Source organism: Aulonocara stuartgranti (genome assembly GCF_965226115.1).
Source record: "Aulonocara stuartgranti genome assembly, chromosome: 4".
Lineage (NCBI taxonomy): Eukaryota > Metazoa > Chordata > Actinopteri > Cichliformes > Cichlidae > Aulonocara > Aulonocara stuartgranti.
Window position 1 is genome coordinate 26,426,467 of NC_138942.1, and position 17,593 is coordinate 26,444,059.

Sequence of the window (17,593 nt, forward strand, 5' to 3'; positions counted from 1 at the left end):
CTAACACAGTTAGCGTAAAATAGTGTTTTTCTGCCACCAAGTTGATTACCAAAGAGCTGCTAGCTAAAAACTTAGTGTATCTGGTATGGTATTGCAATTACTAGACACTGGGAGCAGATGTAGACCAACAATAAAAGGCTTATAAGGTTTATTTAGAGACTGAATTAAGTTAACAACAGGCAGATGAGCAATTAGGCAGCTAGTGTTTCTGTCAGATGAGCCCAGAGAGGGTCTGCAGAGAGGGAGACTGGTAGTTAGTGAAGGTAGCAGCAATAGAGATGTGCAAGGATTATTCAACTCTGAGATCTCACTTGTTAGATTCTGTGTTTGAGTCGTGGAGGAGTAGCAGGTGGGCAGACTGAAATCCAGGGTAGGCGAAGAAAGCTTAATGGAGAGTGGGCAGGTAGGGGCTGACTGACTCTTAGAGTGGAAGAGGAAAATGGCCAGCTGTGATCTTTAGACTCCTCAAGAGAGCACAAGTAGCTTCACCAGGAAACGAACAACGAACTCAGAAAATTACTGAGCAGAAAACACAACAGCAAAAACTAAACTGGAAGATCCAATTTTGAGAGAACAACTGCCTCAGCCGGTCCTTACATACCGTAATGAGGCAATGGGCGCAAGTGCGTGAGTGGCGGCTTCGCCTGTGGGTGGAGACACAGGTAAAGCCCACCTCTCTGTCTGAGAGAACAAAGAGAGACAGAAGGAGAAAACAGAGGGGAAAACAGCCTGCCCAGACCCTAACAATATCTCAGCATAGTGTGCAGTGTGTCCTTGAGAAAAATGAGGAAAATGGACAAATGGAGGAAAGGAAGAAGTGGCAGACCTAAAAAACTATCTGCAGTTGGTAAGCAGTATCTGAAACGCATGTCCTTTAGAAAGAGGAAAAGTCCTGGCAGAGCACCTGAGAGATTTATCTGATCCTTCAGATGATTCATCTAACAGAGCTAATATAAAATGAAGTTAAGGCACAAAATAAAATAAAGGTAAATTTTAAGAAATAGGTAATTTTAAGAAAATCTGTTATAGCAATAAGAATCTAAACAGCCTTGTTGAATAGAAAAGGTTCTGAAAAGAGTCCACAGAATCGGCTAAATGTAGTTTAGTGGGAGACTGTTCTAAAGCCTTGGTGCCACAGACTGAAAGGCTCTGTCCTCGCTAGTGTTTAATCTTGTCTGACGAACAGCTAACAAATCCTGAGCCTGGTGGCCATCAAGAAGCTATTCATAGTGAAGGTAAACAGGCACAAAAGCTGAGATATGCCCATGTACACAAGAACTGGACTGAAAATCAGTGGCGACTGGTCTGATGTAGTGATGAATCCAAAGTAAAATTTATGGTACAAATCATCATCCGTCTGTACAGCAGTTACAAGAGAGGTGCAATGGTGAGTGTCTACAGCCATCTGTAAAACAGGGTGGAGGCTCGGACGTGATTTGGGGCTGCATTTCATACAGTGTTGCTGGTGATCTGGTCAAGATTTATAGAATTATGAATGCAGAATAGTGCAGTACCATCTGGAAAGCATCTGATTGGCAACAGCTTCGTTTTTCAGCGATAATAAATGATCCCAAACGTACTGCCAATGCAGTAAAAGCATACCTGGATAGGATAAAAACCACACAGTGGAACACTATCAGTTATGGATTTTCCTTCCCAGAGCCCAGACCGCAACATTATTGAAGCAGAGAGCAGAACAAAAGGCAGCCAACATCCAAAGAAGCAACTATTCCTGAAGACTGCTTAAAGAAATGACAAGAAAGCTGCCTAAGAGAGTCCAGACTGTGTCAAAGAATAAAGGTGCTCATGCCAAATATAGACTTTATTATATTCTGTATTTCCATGTATGTTTGCACGTTTCAATAAATTCCTGTGTCTATTTCCTTTTTTCCAAAAATGGCAAAATATAAAGAAAGTAGAGGTTTTTAAGTACCATGTGATAGATTTGTGATAGATAAGTATAATTTCTAATATATGTACTTATTTAGAAATGAGGGGTGGATCAAGACTTTTGCACATTACTGTCTTTTTTTTAAACTCAAAGTATATTGATAAATTAATTTTCACTTTACAACGTGACCTCTCAGACAACTTTCAGACTCTGTGTGTACTTCCACCGAAAATGTGTCCTCAGCTCTGTTTTTTAAACCTTGATCCCGAATTTAGGGATGAGCGCTAATGCCTTAATAACTGTGTTAATAATTATGACTCTGTGGTTACAAAACACAGCACTATACTAATAGATTAATTTTCTCACACATAAAGTGATTCACCATTCTGAATGAATGAATTCACCACTCAGCGTTGCGCATCGACATTAATGCCAGCTGATTTGGCTTCATGCTCACTTATGTCTCATTAAGTCACGGATACGGTTAATTACAGTCGATGTATAGAGGTAAACGTTGCAGCTCGGCCCCCAGAGTTTGAGTTTCACCATGTGGGACACTGTTTTGTTCGTCTTTCTTAGTCATCCAAATGAAAACATTTTGTAGCAAATAAAAGTTTCAGCTGTTTCAAACCCACTCAGCACAAGCTCATCCACACAGTACACAGGAACACATCCACCTGCAGGGTGAGGTAGTGGGCTCCCACACAGTGGGATCAAACGCATGTCGGGTTTTTTTTCTCCCCACACAGCAGACACTGGAAGATTTATCCAAGTGAAGCAGCAGCAGCCACACCTGAGCTGTTTGGTTTGAGATGCCCTTCTCATCATTTTGACTTGAAAAGAAAAAAGATTTTCATTTAAAAAGAGCTATTTTTGATTTATTGTCTCTCCACAGTTATTAACACAGTTTATTACTCAGGCTTTTCACCATAGCTCAAACGAAGAAGGATTACATGCTGTTGATTGGTGAGCTTTTCTGTATCTAGGATACCAAATTTAATTGAATTAAATTAGGGAAATTTAGCAAGTTTATGCGTCTTCGTGTTTGCAGATGTTGTTAGTTCTTCTGGCATAAATAATCAAAAACTAATGGAACCTAGTAGAATAGTAATATATTAAAAATGCATTTGTATTTTGTTTAAAGAAAAACAACTTTCACAATCAATTCATCTTTTGCTCCATAACCGTGACGTGAGCGTGCCAAGATGTTTTACTGGGGGTTAAAAATAACAGTTGGCATATACCATAATAAAACATCTATTAAGTAATGTACACGGATTAATTGGAGCGTTTGGCACAATGTCTTGTGCGATATAATGGAAAGCACTTAGGCTAATTATTCTCAAATATGATTGATTTACGTTTGCGAGTCCATTTTCTCTGGCAGCATTTTCTTTCTGCTTTAAACGATTGTTATAGTGACATTCAGAGATAGCAGAAGAGCTGTTTAATGATAATTGTGTTTTTTCTTCTTTTTCAAATTAGTACATTTGCAGAAAAGCACAGCTGTTCAGATAAGAACATTTATTGCAGAGCAAACATGGGCACAAAGATTATATTGACTTGAATTTATTTAAATTAAAGAAAAATTTGTGGCAGTCGAATGAGGCTTGGTATATCCTAAAATATGACTTAACAGCAGCTGGACACAGTGCTCAGTTTAAGTGCAGTGCTATTTCTTATAACCAACCTGCCATATAAATCTCATTTTAAGTGAACTGGAATAACAAAGCCTCCTAAAATATGGTTGGTTTTGAATTGGATTAAAATGGCAAGAAAAAGTCTCCGTCGCCTCTGATTAATGCTGGAAGGAAAAAACCTCGTAAAATGAATTCCTCGACCAGGCAGTGGAAGGTGAGATACCATAAACTGGGGTGTAACTGGACACAGTCAGATTAGGTCAGACAATTTCACTTCACTTGTTTTGCTCATAGACTGTATTTAGTAGATGGACGTAGCCATCATGATGCCACCCATCAGTTTGTGCACTCTGGGTGGGAGCCACCTTAACTCTCTGGAATGCTAATCAGATAATGCTAGCATAGCCACAGATACCAGATTATTTAAAACTACAAATCACTCACCAAAACTGCCATATAAACCTCTTGGATGAACTGTAACTGGCTTCAGTTCAAATTATTTGTCAGATTATTGTATTAAAAATACTCCAAAGCGAACCAAAAACACGGTGGAGAGGTCCACTTCACTGACTACAGTTTGTGGAGTTAAAGGACAGTAGACAGTGACTGGCTAAAGCTGGCAATGTCTGAACATTCATTAGCTATACCAGCTACAACATTTTGTTTACCAGGCTGTAAACATGTTTATTTCATCTCTGAATTTGTGCATTTTATGATGGATGTGTACAGCCATTCGTTAGCTTTTGGATTTGCTTGTGGAGCCAACAAAGGAAATTTAGGAAAAACGTGTTTTTGGCTCTTCTCTGTTGACTTAATTTACATTAAACAGTTATATATGTAGAATTGGTCGTTATTACCATTTCACTCGATCAGTTCACATTTGAATTTTTAATATAGCTGCATGTTGGGCTCTGCGCTGGGAGCTCATCGAAAGCATAGAGCGTGTGTTGCATATTTTGATATGTTATGAGCTTGTATGACTGCTGCCTTGGCTAGATCTCTGGTGAAAGAGATTTGATCTCTGTTATCTTCCTGGTGAAACACAGTAAATAGTTAAAAAAAAATCTCCTGCTGGAACCTGCAGGTGGATGCAGGGGTGGTGGAGGGGTCAAACTGCAGGCAGCAGTGCAGACACTGAGATGTTGGAGGGAGAGATGAGACATTTACATCTTAAACAGAATTTGAGGAGAGTGTAGCATGTCACACGGGTATAAATTAGCTTGAGTGGACTGCCTAAACTAGCATCCGGGCCTCACTTGTTTTCAGAAGGCTGCTGTATCTTTATTAGAACCATAAAACCATGACATAAATGCTGAAATTGAAGGTTTGTAACAATGAAAAAAAGAACAAAAGAATGCAAATGTGCAAATAATGTATTTTTTTTGTTATAGGTGTCTGCCGTATGGTGTTATTACGTCTGTGTACTTGCCCAGGTTAATGAGCACAGCTGAAGGGCACAACAGCAGCGTGCCAGCTGGGGATTCAGAAACTGTTGCTGTGGTTAGCCTCTGCCTGCTTTCTGCTCATCCCGGGCCCTGAGGGAATTACAGCCTGTTATCCCTCCACATGTTCCAATTCAGCCCACTGTAATTTGCATTAATATATACTTTATATTAGCTTCAGTGCGGCGGCATCCCAAAGGGGAGATATTTTAATGTTATGCAATACAGCAGTGAAAGGGGAATGTAGATGACTGTTCAGCCTGAAGTTTCTTTCCAGTTAAAGTCCCCTTGCCCTTTGTCTCCTGTCCCCTCTGGTCCTTTTTCTCCACCCTCTTACGCCACCATTTATCCTAGCTATATCTAGACACCTAATATTGGTTTCTAAAGTGTGTGTGTGGTCATTTTTAATCATTCTGAGTAAGATGTGGTCATTTCCTCCCGGTTCCTTTCTCTTCACGATGACTTGTGCTAGCTCCAGAAATCCCTCTTAGGGAAACCAAACTTCATAAAAACCACAAGTGAATGCAAGAAATCCTTCATCCTATAGAGTGCATGTTTGGACCACATCCTCTGTGTTGGCTTTGTTGACAAATGATGTGCACAACAGGTTCCAGACTAAAGTAATGACTTGAGAGAAAATGCTAATTCATTGTCATTCTCGTCTCTCGCTCTGTCACACTCCATCCTCTGTCTTACCTTTTCTTTTTTCTGGTTTGTTTTTGTTTGTGTCTGTTTTTATGGAGCAGTGAACTCACTCCCTCTGGTGCTGAAGCTGCTTTGTGTGACGCAGGCCAATGATCCACCTTCATCTCCCCATTACAGTAATATGGAAGGAGTGCACTTCAAACTGCTATACCATGGTGAGGCCCCAAGGTGCTGCTGACATGTCACGCTGAGCACAGCTCTCTCTCTCTGCATTTATCTAAAATATCCGAATAACCGCTCAAGCCCCCTATGTTAAGAGGCAGATTTAGCAACATGATCGCTACAGCAAACAGTTTCGCTTACAGTGATACCAAGAAAAGCTCCGACAGCAGGCAAACAAGTCAGCTCGCTCTCTCAGTCATCCACAGAGACTGCATCTCCCTTTCTTACAGCGTCGCCGGCATGCCATCTTACTACACAGCAACACAATTATCTAGCGAGAGAGACAATGTTGTCGTGTTTGTTTCCTCTTCTGCATTCATCTGTATTTCAATTACTCCTCACTCACCTTTGATTTAATACCATCCTCACAAACATACTCAGAGGAGCGTTTTCTGCTGATCTGCAGATCAAAATGCTGCACTGAACTTTACTAGACGGTAACTCATAACTCCATGCCTGTTACAAGGGTCTAATTTGCTTTGCTTTTCGTCTTTATGTCAGCAACACTCATCCCTCTGTGGCTTACCACTTTTTTCTTTATACTGCATATTTGGAGCCTCATCCTCAGTTGTAAGTTGTATATTTCAGCCCACTGTCTTTTGCAGCGTTTCTCAAATAAGGGTGCTAGTAACCCTATGGTTTCTTTAGAGTATTGCAAGCACACTTTATTTTTTTATTTAAAAAATATCCTATCATGATCTTTAAGATAACTGTTACTCTTGGATCTTGTCTTGTTGTTCTTTAATAATGATATATTGCTATACTAAACCCCTATATATTGCAATGTTTTTGGCATCATGAATGTTTTGATCAGGCATTTTCACTGTTATTGACGCACCACGACATGCAATAAATGACAAAGCCCACAATGTTACATTTGATCTGCTACATCACATTTGAATGCCCCTGTATAAAATCCTTGAGAGCACCGCAGATAAAATCATAGATGAAAGAGTGAGAAAATTGTTGGATACTCGACTATATTTTACATTACATTTAGGGTCAGCTGTGCAGTAAAGGTATATTTCCCAGAAATAATGCCCGTGTGTTTATGTGTGTGTGTGTGTGTGTGTGTGTGTGTGTGTGTGTGTGTGTGTGTGTGTGTGTGTGTGAGAGTCAGTGAGTAACATAGCAGGGAGGTTGAAGCCTATAAAAACAGAGAGCCTGCTGCCTGCCATCAGCTACCTGTACTGCTGCCTGAGCCTGTCCCCTGCACACTGCACTGACAGAGGTTAGACACGTTCTTACTGCCACTTTTAGTTACACTCTGCATGGTCTCTGTGCCTTTTATTCACTCCTTCTCTTAACGTCACACCTTTCACACACGCAGCCTCTTCACCCTCTGTCTCAGAAGGTTTCTCTCGACTCTTGCTGTCTTTTCATTTCGCTCCCCACTCTCCTGTTTGAGAGAAGCGAGAGGCTGACCTTGATGCACGTTGTACTGAGGCACAAAGCAAATAATAACCGTAAAAGCTCACACCTGCACTACAAATGGTACACAGGCTTTGGCTCGGTCGTGGACATTGTCTTTGGCTCTTGTCTTTTGTTACGGTGTCAAGTCTGTGAGCTTGTCGCACATTTGCACAAAAGCAATGACTGGCAGACTCGTGTCGTCGCCTTGCTACAGCTAAATACCTGTAACACACAGGTCCAAACACAAATAGCACTTACCGCCACGGCAACATGTAGGTTTCTAAGGTAAGAAATCTCACATAAATCCATATATAGACGAACAAAATCAGTAATTAGGTGCAGCTGGAAGATGTATGATAACATAAGGGGGTTTTTCCAAGAGAGTTTCACTAAAGCTTTTATTTTTAGAAATCTCTCTTTAAAACCAAAGTCGCTCAATCAGTCAATGAGCCAGAACACAAAAGTATCAGGTACTAAAGAGCTTGAGAAATTAATACTTGAATATTTTTCACAACAGACAAAAGTATGCCTTCAGACCTGTTACACTGCGCTTATCACAGACATTTATTTGATCAGTTACAGGGTATTCTTTTCTAGTCATGCTGAGTGCTCAAAGTGTTTATTCTATAAGTCTCATTTTACTCAAACATTGCTCTATTTTTTACAATTAAAGCACTTTATCCACCTCACATCTATGGCCAATTTAGGATCGCAAATTAACTTAGCATGCATACTGTATGTGTGGACTGTGGGAGGAAACCGGAGTGGCTGGAGAGAACCCACGCAGGAACACAGAAAGACTCCAACTGTGGTTTGACCCAGAAATATGCCTTCTGTGAGGCAACAGTGCTAACCAGTACACCAACTTCTCTGGTTAACTTGGAGGTCAGACAGAAGGGTTACCATTGGGAAGCAAAGCTAATAATGTCAGTGGTATTAATTTGCAGTAAGGCTCCGTGATTATGGACAACAATTATTTTCATCAGTACGGAGATCCACATTATTTGTCCGATTATTCATTGATTTTAGTGATAAATGTGTTTTTATTGCACTTTCACGTAAACAGAACGCTGATATTACGTTTCCATATATGTACAGATCTTTGCATCAAAATAAAATTTGTCCTCATTCACCTAAATACAGTGCACCTCTTTGAAAAAAGTAAAATAGATTTAAAAAGAAAATGCCCTGCAGAGCAAGAGGGCACCTTTATTTTGTGTTCTGTTCCTGTTAATTAATCCGTAAATTCATCTTTGCAGACAAATAAGGTGTTTGTTCACCTGGTCTAAGTGCATCTCTAGAAGCAAAATAAAAAGGTTGTCAATAAAACCCCTAGCAAAGTACTCGACGGCTTTATTTTCCCTCCAAGGTTTGCATACAGCACAGGTGTTGCCACTTTGGAATAATTGTGCGAGGGGGTGACATATCTTTTGTCCGGTGTGTTGACCATTTTCCTGAAGTGTTCGTAATTCACTGTCTTTACTGCACGTGGAGTGCGATTGCATTTGTGATTTCAGTGCGTCTTTGTGAGCTGGATGCATGCGCAGCTGCACTTTTATGGATGCCTGAATTCATGTTGGATGACTTACGTTAGCAACCACGATGTAGCTTTCTTGGGTTTCATGCCTCAATATACTGCAGTTTTTTTGCAGTAGATGACTGCCCTTCCCTTTATCTGGTTCTGTTGGAGGTTTCTTCCTGTTAAAAGGGAGATTTTCCTTCCCACTATCGCCAAGTGCTTGCTCATAAGGGGTTTCTGATTGCTGGGTTTTCTCTTTCTTATTCTAGAGTTCTTACCTTACAATATAAAGTGCTTTAAGGTCACTGTTGTTGTGATTTGGTGTTTTACAAATAAAAATCAAACGATTTGAGTCTGTAGTATTTTTTCGGACAGTTCAGTTGAATAAGTTCTGTCCTGCAGGTTTTAGACATCCCCCTGGGTCAACACCTGAATCACATGATTAGTTCTAAAGAACTTCAAGACATGTTGAGGAGGTAATTTAGCCATTTAAATCAGTTGTGTTGGATCAAGTACACATCTAAAACCTGCAGGACACCGGCCCTTGAGGCCTGGAGTTCCCCCACACCTGATCTAGAGATTCTAGAGACAAGCCCTTCACTCTCTGCTCTGCCAGACATTTGAGTTTTGTTGCATATTCATGTGTATCTTTTGGTGTAGTGTTATTCCAGGAAACTGGCACATGCAGGCACGTGATTTAGGGAGCACTTAATTTTGCTTTGCATTCTATTGGCGAAGTGCGCTTTTTCAGTATCGCTCGATCATGCTCATTTAATTATGGGAAGACAAAATTGGGATTAAAGTTCGATTAATTGTGGCGCTCTACTTTGCAGCTTCTCCTGCAGCCTCTCTATGTATTCAGCCTTCATTATCACTAGTGATCAGTTTACAGCTACCTGTTTCAGCCTCAGGCTAGACACTATTTCAGTGATGGTGCAAAGGAGAAGGAACACATTACTCTGTTTCAAAGCGAAAAGAACATATGATTACTTTAAGATTGTTTCATTTGGGGGGATTTTTTTAGCACTTGGAGGTGATGCTTTGTTTGCATCTTGTTGCCCTTGTGTCATATCGTTCTATTATCACATTGTTTAAATTATTCAGCCTGCCCACATGTATATGGTAAAACAGCAATATCAGTGTTTATGAATAGAGAACAGTATAGTTTAACCTATTTTTCACTTAGTAATGTTACAAAGACCTCACAGGTGTTTGCATTGTTGTGGGTCTGTTGCTGCAGCACGTCACTCTGCAGTCATAAGGACCAGCTGCTATCAAAACCCACGCACAGCGCAGTGAAACAGAAGCACACATCCCATTAAAGTGTGATGACACTGTTCCTTTTCTTTCCCAGCTGTCTCCATGCTGCTCTCTAACAGCGGGCTGATGGACCAGCTGCAGACAGTCTTCTCCTCTTCCTCCTCCTCCTCTTCCTCTGCCACATCCCTCTCTCCATCAGCCTGTCCTCCTTTGGCCCTGCTGTGCTGCTGCCATCTACTCCTGTCCTCCCTCATTACCTTGCAGCGTGTTCACTCCACTCAGGTACACACAACAGCTCAGCTCTGCTCTTATCACAACTTCACGATACAACTTCATACAGTCAAGGGCAAGACACAGCATAATGTAAAGTAGGGTATAGATTGAGATATAGGGGCAGAATGCAAAACAGAAATTGGATTTGCTTGATGCATATCTCAGTGAGGCCGTGGTACAAAATAACACGCTTTCTTCTTTGCTTTCAGCCGGCACTGCAGGGATAATAATGCATTTTAACTCACAAAGATTTCAGTCCTAATCTTGTTATATTCCTGATTCCTCCCCTCTCTCTCTTATTTTCTACCCTCTCTCTCTCATTTTCTATTATTTAAGGTCCGTAAGAGCATCACTTGGAGTCTGGACACAGCTGTGCAGCGACTCCTTACTCAGAAGAGAAACACAGACAGTCTCCTGCTGAGTAAGAGACACCAAATTTTACTGATTGTTTTTATAAGTCTTCATCCCATGCAGACAGCCGGCGGCAAAACAGTTCATTAGTGCTGAAATTATAGCAACAGTGTGTGACCCAAGAATACAAAAGAAACTTGGCTGAAAATTCTGCATTTGTGGTTGGCTGGTGTTTTTCTATTTTCCTCAATTTGCTTTTATTCTTCCAGATTTGTGTCTTGAGTCATCTGTTCCAGAATTTTGTGCTACTCGGTTTCCCTGTCCAACGCAATTATGAAAACATCGGGAGGTCCATAAGACCAAGATACCTGTGTTCATATGAGTAGCATTAGGCATCCCTGATTAATGTAACATCTGTCCATATACTGTGCAAACCAGAGGGTACTAATGGGGTCCACCTTTGCTTGGTTTACATGTACATACGTAAAGTCAATGTGTTATCCTCAGTGGAGCTAACCAAACCATGCATTTCACACACTTTCATTATATTAAGTGGCCCCAATCCCACTGCTGCACTGGGAGACAGATCATCCCTGCTGCTCCTGCATCTCTGTCTGTCAGCTGGATAAGTGGCCTGTCAGAGTTGCTGTGATGTATTGGCTCCCTCCCTCTGCCTGCCTCTCTCTCTCTCTTTCTAGTCACTCAGCGTCCTTTCTCTGTCTTTCTCTCAATTTTTATCTCCCCTATGCTTCTTCCCAGCCTGCCTGTATATTTCCAACTCTTCCCGTTTCTCTCTATCTCTTTGGCCTGTCTCTCCTCCCTCTTTTCTTCTGCCACTAATTGAGTCTTCTCTCCCTCACAGGGCTCTAATCTCAGTGTACATGGCATTAAGTGGGATTCAGATGGCTGGCAGCACTAAGTTTGGATTCCACTGTGTTTTAGGAGTCTTTTTACCCCTGTTGTTCGCTTTTTCTCCATCACTACTTGGGTCTCGCTGAACTTCCTTCAGTTTCCTTCACTTCGTTCTGCCTTGCACTCTCTCTCTATGTACTTGCCACTGACATCTTTAACTTCTTGCCCTCTCTTTCTCTCACGTCTCTTATAAAAAAATTGCTCTCAGTTCCTTTCAGCTGTACTCTTGCACCCTCTGCTCCATGATTGTTACCATCTTTTTCAGTTTTTACTCACACACTCGCTGCTTTCTGTTGTGCTGTGGACCTCTTTCTTCTGTGGCCTTGCCTTCCACATTTATTTTCCTTCTCTCTTTCTTTCACCCTCCTTTGCTTAGACATTCCATCATTCTCTTTATTTGCTCTGCTTTTTCAGACATTTACAATTTTCCTCTATCTCCCTCTTCCCAGTCAGCTACCTGAGGCTGCTGCAGGCTCTGCTTGATACTGACCTGGCATCGGAAGTTGTGTGTCTGACTTCTGGTCCTGGCTTGGTTGGGCTCAGACCTCTTGGGGTTGAAGACGGTGCTTTGTACCCACTTGGCTCCAGAGGGGCGCAGTGCCTCTCAATTGCTCTCAGTGGACTCCTTCTGCAGGTATTAGCATGTTTGAATATGAGTAGGTTTGTATTGATATGGTGATTTGAGTGTATGGGTACAAAAAGCTATCTGGATCCGGTTCAGTTTGTAACATTTTCTTGAGAACATTACGACAGTGATTCACAGGTTTTTGGCCAAACGTTTAATTTTGCCATTGTTAAAGAATTCCTCCCAAAATTCCTGGATCTGGATCCAGAGTGTAAATCATTTTAATCCCTTTAGCCTAGAGGTGGTGTGGTAAAATTTGCCTGCAAATGTGTCACAACTTTTTGAGCAAACCTGCTAACAAAGAGACAAACAAACAGACCAAACCAAGCCAATCACATAGCCTTCTTGATGGAAGTAATCCAATCAGTTTCCAGAATTAACAGCTTTCTACTACTTTAAAACTTTCACTATATAGTTAGATATATTACCTATGTCTTCTGTATCACGCTCCCTTGTGGTTCAGCGGTTTGGAGTTGTGGCTTTCTCCTGGGTTTGACTCCATGGATTATATTCTGCATTTTAAATCAACTGGGAAAACATGTCGTATGCCATCTTGCTTGATTGCAGGGATTGAATAATATCTGCCTGTTATAAGCTGTCCTCTGTCTGTCTGTATATCCAGTTTGCCTGTTATCAGCCTGCTGAATGGCTATTATCAGGCTCATGCATATTGCCTTTAGGCCGTTACCCTCCCCTACCTGCTGGCACGCTCTAAAGGCTGTTATCATCTGTTGTAATCAGTGATAACAAGAGACCAACACCGGCCCCCTTCTTATTGCTTGCCTTGTACATCCTTGTTTCCTTTCCTTACTAAACCTCCTTGCACATCATTTCCTCCATCTTTCCTTCGTGCACAGACCAGCTCAGTGTGTCAGTAACGTGCAGATGTCAGACTTTTTTCCCCGTAGTTTAGCATGAAGGTGTACTTATCTGTGGAATCCTCCTCCTCCGTGTTCCAGCTGCCTGTCACACCTCCCTGCATCGAGCATAAACAAACTTCCACATAGGATACACATGTCATATCCTGGATCATAACTTCTCCAGCAAAGCTTCTTCTCTCCTCATTCCTTTCTCCTGCTGATTCATTTTAGGTGTTGAGACATCCTTCATGATGGCACACCGAGATTGATTTTCAGGTCACGGGAAAGAAGGCAGAGGAGACAAGAAGGCACAAGTTAGAGAAAATGACAAAAGCCCCATATAGTGCAGGGGACGTGTGATGAAGCACATGTAAAATCTGCAGTGGTAAAAGATTACTATATTACTCATGTTGTGTGGGTGTAAATCTGCCTCGCTTCTGGAGTCTGGATAATTCTTGATGATGTAAGTCATACATTTCAGGGTAGGTTTCCATTTAGGGTAAATTTGAAGTAATGGTTGAAAAAGTAGTAATTATGTTTTGTGTGTGTGTGTGTGTGTGTGTGTGTGTGTGTGTGTGTGTGTGTGTGTGTGTGTGTGTGCGCGCGCGAGAGAGAAAGACTTTCACTGCAGCGTTGCATTTCCCAGTTCTTGCTTATGGAGGGTATGAATTAATATAACAAGCTAGTTCAGTAAATCCCTGTGTTATAATGAAAGCTCGAGCGCTGCAGTACCCAGTGTGCTGTCTCAATTGTTACTAAGCTAGCTGGTCTAGGACATTTAATTGTAAAACTGTGTCTTTAATGGTGGCTTTGTGAGCAAGAGGTACATAATGAAAAACTGGAGAAAGCTGCACGCCTTCTATAAATCGCATGCACATATGCAGCAAATGGAATAAAAACACCAGTGTGCACGCACATGGTTTCACAAATGCGTTAACGGTGTCGATCTATCGCCGGATACAATAAAGAATATATGAATGACAACTTAAATGCTCATGTTATGAAACCCCCTCCCCCCCATCGCTCCTTTGACACTTCCCCTTGCCCTTTATCCCACAGCAGAAGTAACACAAAGGTAATCTTTAAAATCTTTACATAATGACAGTGAACCTGCCTTTCACAAGCGCAGTTGTGTGGGGAAATGAGATGCCGATTGATTTAACAGTTAGCACTGCGGCACTGCACACGGATCCAGTGCAGTCACGTCCGTCTCTACATTGTTATTACATGTTGGTGGTGAAACAAACGGTCTAAAGTATGACTAACCCAAAAGAGTAGCAGATGATTTCTTTGTCAAAGAAATCATGAAGAATATTTTCTATAGGCTTTTCTTGTAGGATGAGAGTTATAGGAGGCCTCTAGCTATTAAAAAGGTATATAAGGGATCATTTGTGCCATAAAGCAATTAATATACTGAATAAGATGATGTGATGTATTTTGAATGGAATTGAATGTTCACATGTTTATATGTATGAATGTGTGCTTGATTTGAATCGATTGACTTGATGATCCAAAGACAATTTTTCCACTAATGTGGACAATAAAGTAATTTTATTCTGTTGTATTGTATATGTGGAACTGTTGGGTGGTTTCTGTGTCAGGCCCGCACTTGTTTTTTCTTCTTCTGTGCTGCAGTATACCAGCCTCTGGTTCCACACTAGCAGCATTTCCTCTCTCTGTAAGAAGCTGTAGTGCTGAACTGAGTTTCAGTTCTATGGTTCAGTGCTCTGTAGTCTGCTGTTCAGCAGCTGATATGAGTTCCCCACTCTCCTCCTCTCCTTTTGCTGTCTTTCCTCTCGATGCTCCGATTCAGCAGCAGCAAGACTCACTGCAGCTCCAGAGTCCCTCTCCCACACATACTTTTTTCGACTCTGCGCTGCTCTCCCTTTCTCCTTGCTTGTTCTTAGCTCTCATTTTAACCTCTCCTTTTATCTTCCTGTCCTCATTTGCCCTCCTCTCATCTAAGCGTTCTCGTACCTCTGCACACTTCAGCTCCCTCGCGCTCACTCCAGCTCATCCTCTTGACTCCTTTCTTCAGCTTTCTGCTCCTCGCTGCTTATGGATTATAGTCCAACTTTCCACTGTCATCTATATATCTCCGTGGCCTACTTCAGTATTTTTGGACACTACATAGTGCTCAGTGTAAGCCCTGACACTGCGGGAGAGACATGCATTATTAAAACATCACTCAGTCACTCTCTCTAGTGTTCCCTTCTTACCCCCCTTCTTTTGCTGACTGCATCTCCGTCTGTTGGAGAGCAGATATCTGTGTTTCTTCCCCCAATTCATCTGTTGCTGCCATCGCGCCCATTTCTGCCGAGCGAGAGCACACAGGCACACGTTTCACATTCTGCTCTTTCCCTGGCTTGCAGCGATTTGACATTTTAAAGCTGAGAGATATTTTTTCTTTTTCTTTTTTTTTCTTCTGCAAATCTCATGTTTTACCTCAATGTGTCTCTTTCTCCTCAGAAGCACGAGTTGCTGTTGCGAGCCTCAGTCAACTGTCTGAGCTCCCTGCTGGGCTTCCTTCAGAGAAAGAGTCCCGCTACAGGTATCAAACAGAGAGATGGGGAAAGAGGGAGTGAGTGAGGATAATGTGCACACGTCCACAGAGAAAGAAATGAAAAACTGCAAATGTATATATTTGAAGGAGATTTGAGAAACAGCAGTGTTTTATGAGTATGACATGTACAGCTGTGGAAAGCAACTGTAAGTGAATTTACAGCAAGTCTTGAGTTATTTTTTTTACTTTGTAACTTAAACTTGAAATAGCATATGTGAAGGTTACATGCCATTGTTTATTCGGACAATATCTGTGCAGCAACAACAGGTTTGTCTTGAGTGGATCTAAGTAAGGCGTGTGTGTGTGTGTGTGTGTGTGTGTGTGTGTGTGTGTGTGTGTGTGTGTGTGTGTGTGTGTGTGGAGCAGCCAAGCATGTGGTGTGTCAGCCATGGAGTCGATTCCTCCTCCACAGCCTGCTCAGCTCAGGACAGAGCTGCCTTCTGCACCCTGCCATTCTCAGATTCATCATACTTGTAAGATGCTTTACAAACACACACACAAATACAAATCCAAGTAATAAATATTTGATAGCAGAAGTATTCAAAGAAGCATTTAGATCACATCCAAGTGAATACAGTGCAGTCCATCCTGACACAATACAGCGAATCAAAATAAAAGAAAAGTCATTACCATGTCTGTAAGCTCACTTTATTTATTATTCATTCAGCTCGGGGTTGGAACTGTGGGATTACTTGGAACTACTGGTCAGCTGGAGCCCTGTGAGCCTCCCGCTGCATTAAAAATGTCTGACCTAAAGCATTTTGTGAAAAATCTGGGACAGCGTGTGACTTTGTCCTTCCAACACAAATAAACAAAATGGAAGCAGATTTAATGGAGTTAGGCAGCACTGTGACACGAGTTTAAACACTTTAAATATTTAGCTTGTTTTTCACTTGGTCTGAAATTCACTGTCCACAAACCTAAACATACAGTGGTTGTTAAGAAGGAAAAGAAACAGTGTTGCTCACATTTTTCCAGACATCATTGGATTACATGGAAAGGTAGAAGCAACCGAAAAAGTCCCAAACTATGAGCCAACCAATCAGTCATGTGTACTGAGGAGAACTTATTTTCAATGCAAAGTTAATGCAAATACTTATTTGGTGTGTTTGAATGATAATTAAAAAAAATATTCATGCCATTATTCATGAAAGACTCTTAATTTTAACAAAAGCGGAACAAAATAAAAATCAGTCAGGAGGGACAAAGACAGGAGCAGCCTGTGGCCACCACCACCTATTGGAGGTTGTCTTTTTGCTGCCTCTCCAGTGCACTTGTTGACACTGATGTCCCCGAGGTTTAATATGATAATCAAGTTAATGGTTTTAGAGCAGCGTTTGTTTTTTTTACTGCACAGTAATGTACATCTGTGCAGGATCGTGCATGCGTACGTGTACATGTGTTTCTGCATCTGTGCTTGTGTTCTCCGCAGCTGCTGCAGGACAGCGGGACACCAGTGCTGCGGGAGCCTGACCTGCTCCAGGTGATGGAGGGAGTGGAGAGGAGGGGGGTGAAGGAGCTCAGCAAGGAAGCAGAACAGGCCCTGAGGCTGCTGCTGACACAGGTAAACCTTTGCACACACACACGTATGCTCACACAGATAAAATAGGAGATAATCACACAACAACAGGCCTTCAGTTACCTGTGGATCTGTCCATTCCTCAAATGAATTAATTAGAAAAGGAATCATACAAAGTTCAGTTTTAGCTGGAATCAGTTTGTATTTATATGTTGTGAAAATCAAAACAAGCAGACTGTACTGAGGGGAAATGTGTTTGTGGAAGACCAGGTAGGTTTGTGCAGTTGAAACAGTTATTTCACGTATTTCAACATCTCAAAAAGTAATCGAGTATAAATCTGGATCATGACCAATGTTTGTGTTTGACTTAGATTAGAACATGTACAATACATAAAAGCAGCAAATGGCAAATAATAAGTCGAGCCCGCCCCACACGAGCATGAATCACAATACATTCC

At 41.5% G+C, this 17,593-nt stretch overlaps 1 protein-coding gene across 6 annotated transcripts in view; it reads left to right on the forward strand.

Moving 5' to 3' along the window:
- The window catches only part of mei1 (meiotic double-stranded break formation protein 1), a 90,148-nt gene that overhangs the window by 64,058 nt on the left and 8,497 nt on the right, over window positions 1-17,593 (forward strand). For 4 of the 6 annotated variants that reach the window (XM_082531817.1, XM_082531813.1, XM_082531814.1 and 1 more), the window contains 8 exons: window positions 5,720-5,833; window positions 6,961-7,071; window positions 10,127-10,314; window positions 10,642-10,726; window positions 12,018-12,202; window positions 15,523-15,604; window positions 15,983-16,089; window positions 17,049-17,180. In XM_082531817.1, coding sequence (XP_082387943.1) covers window positions 5,720-5,833; window positions 6,961-7,071; window positions 10,127-10,314; window positions 10,642-10,726; window positions 12,018-12,202; window positions 15,523-15,604; window positions 15,983-16,089; window positions 17,049-17,180 — 1,004 coding nt within the window. The remainder of the gene's footprint in view (window positions 1-5,719; window positions 5,834-6,960; window positions 7,072-10,126; window positions 10,315-10,641; window positions 10,727-12,017; window positions 12,203-15,522; window positions 15,605-15,982; window positions 16,090-17,048; window positions 17,181-17,593) is intronic. The other 2 variants (XM_082531815.1, XM_082531816.1) reach the window with 2 other exon arrangements.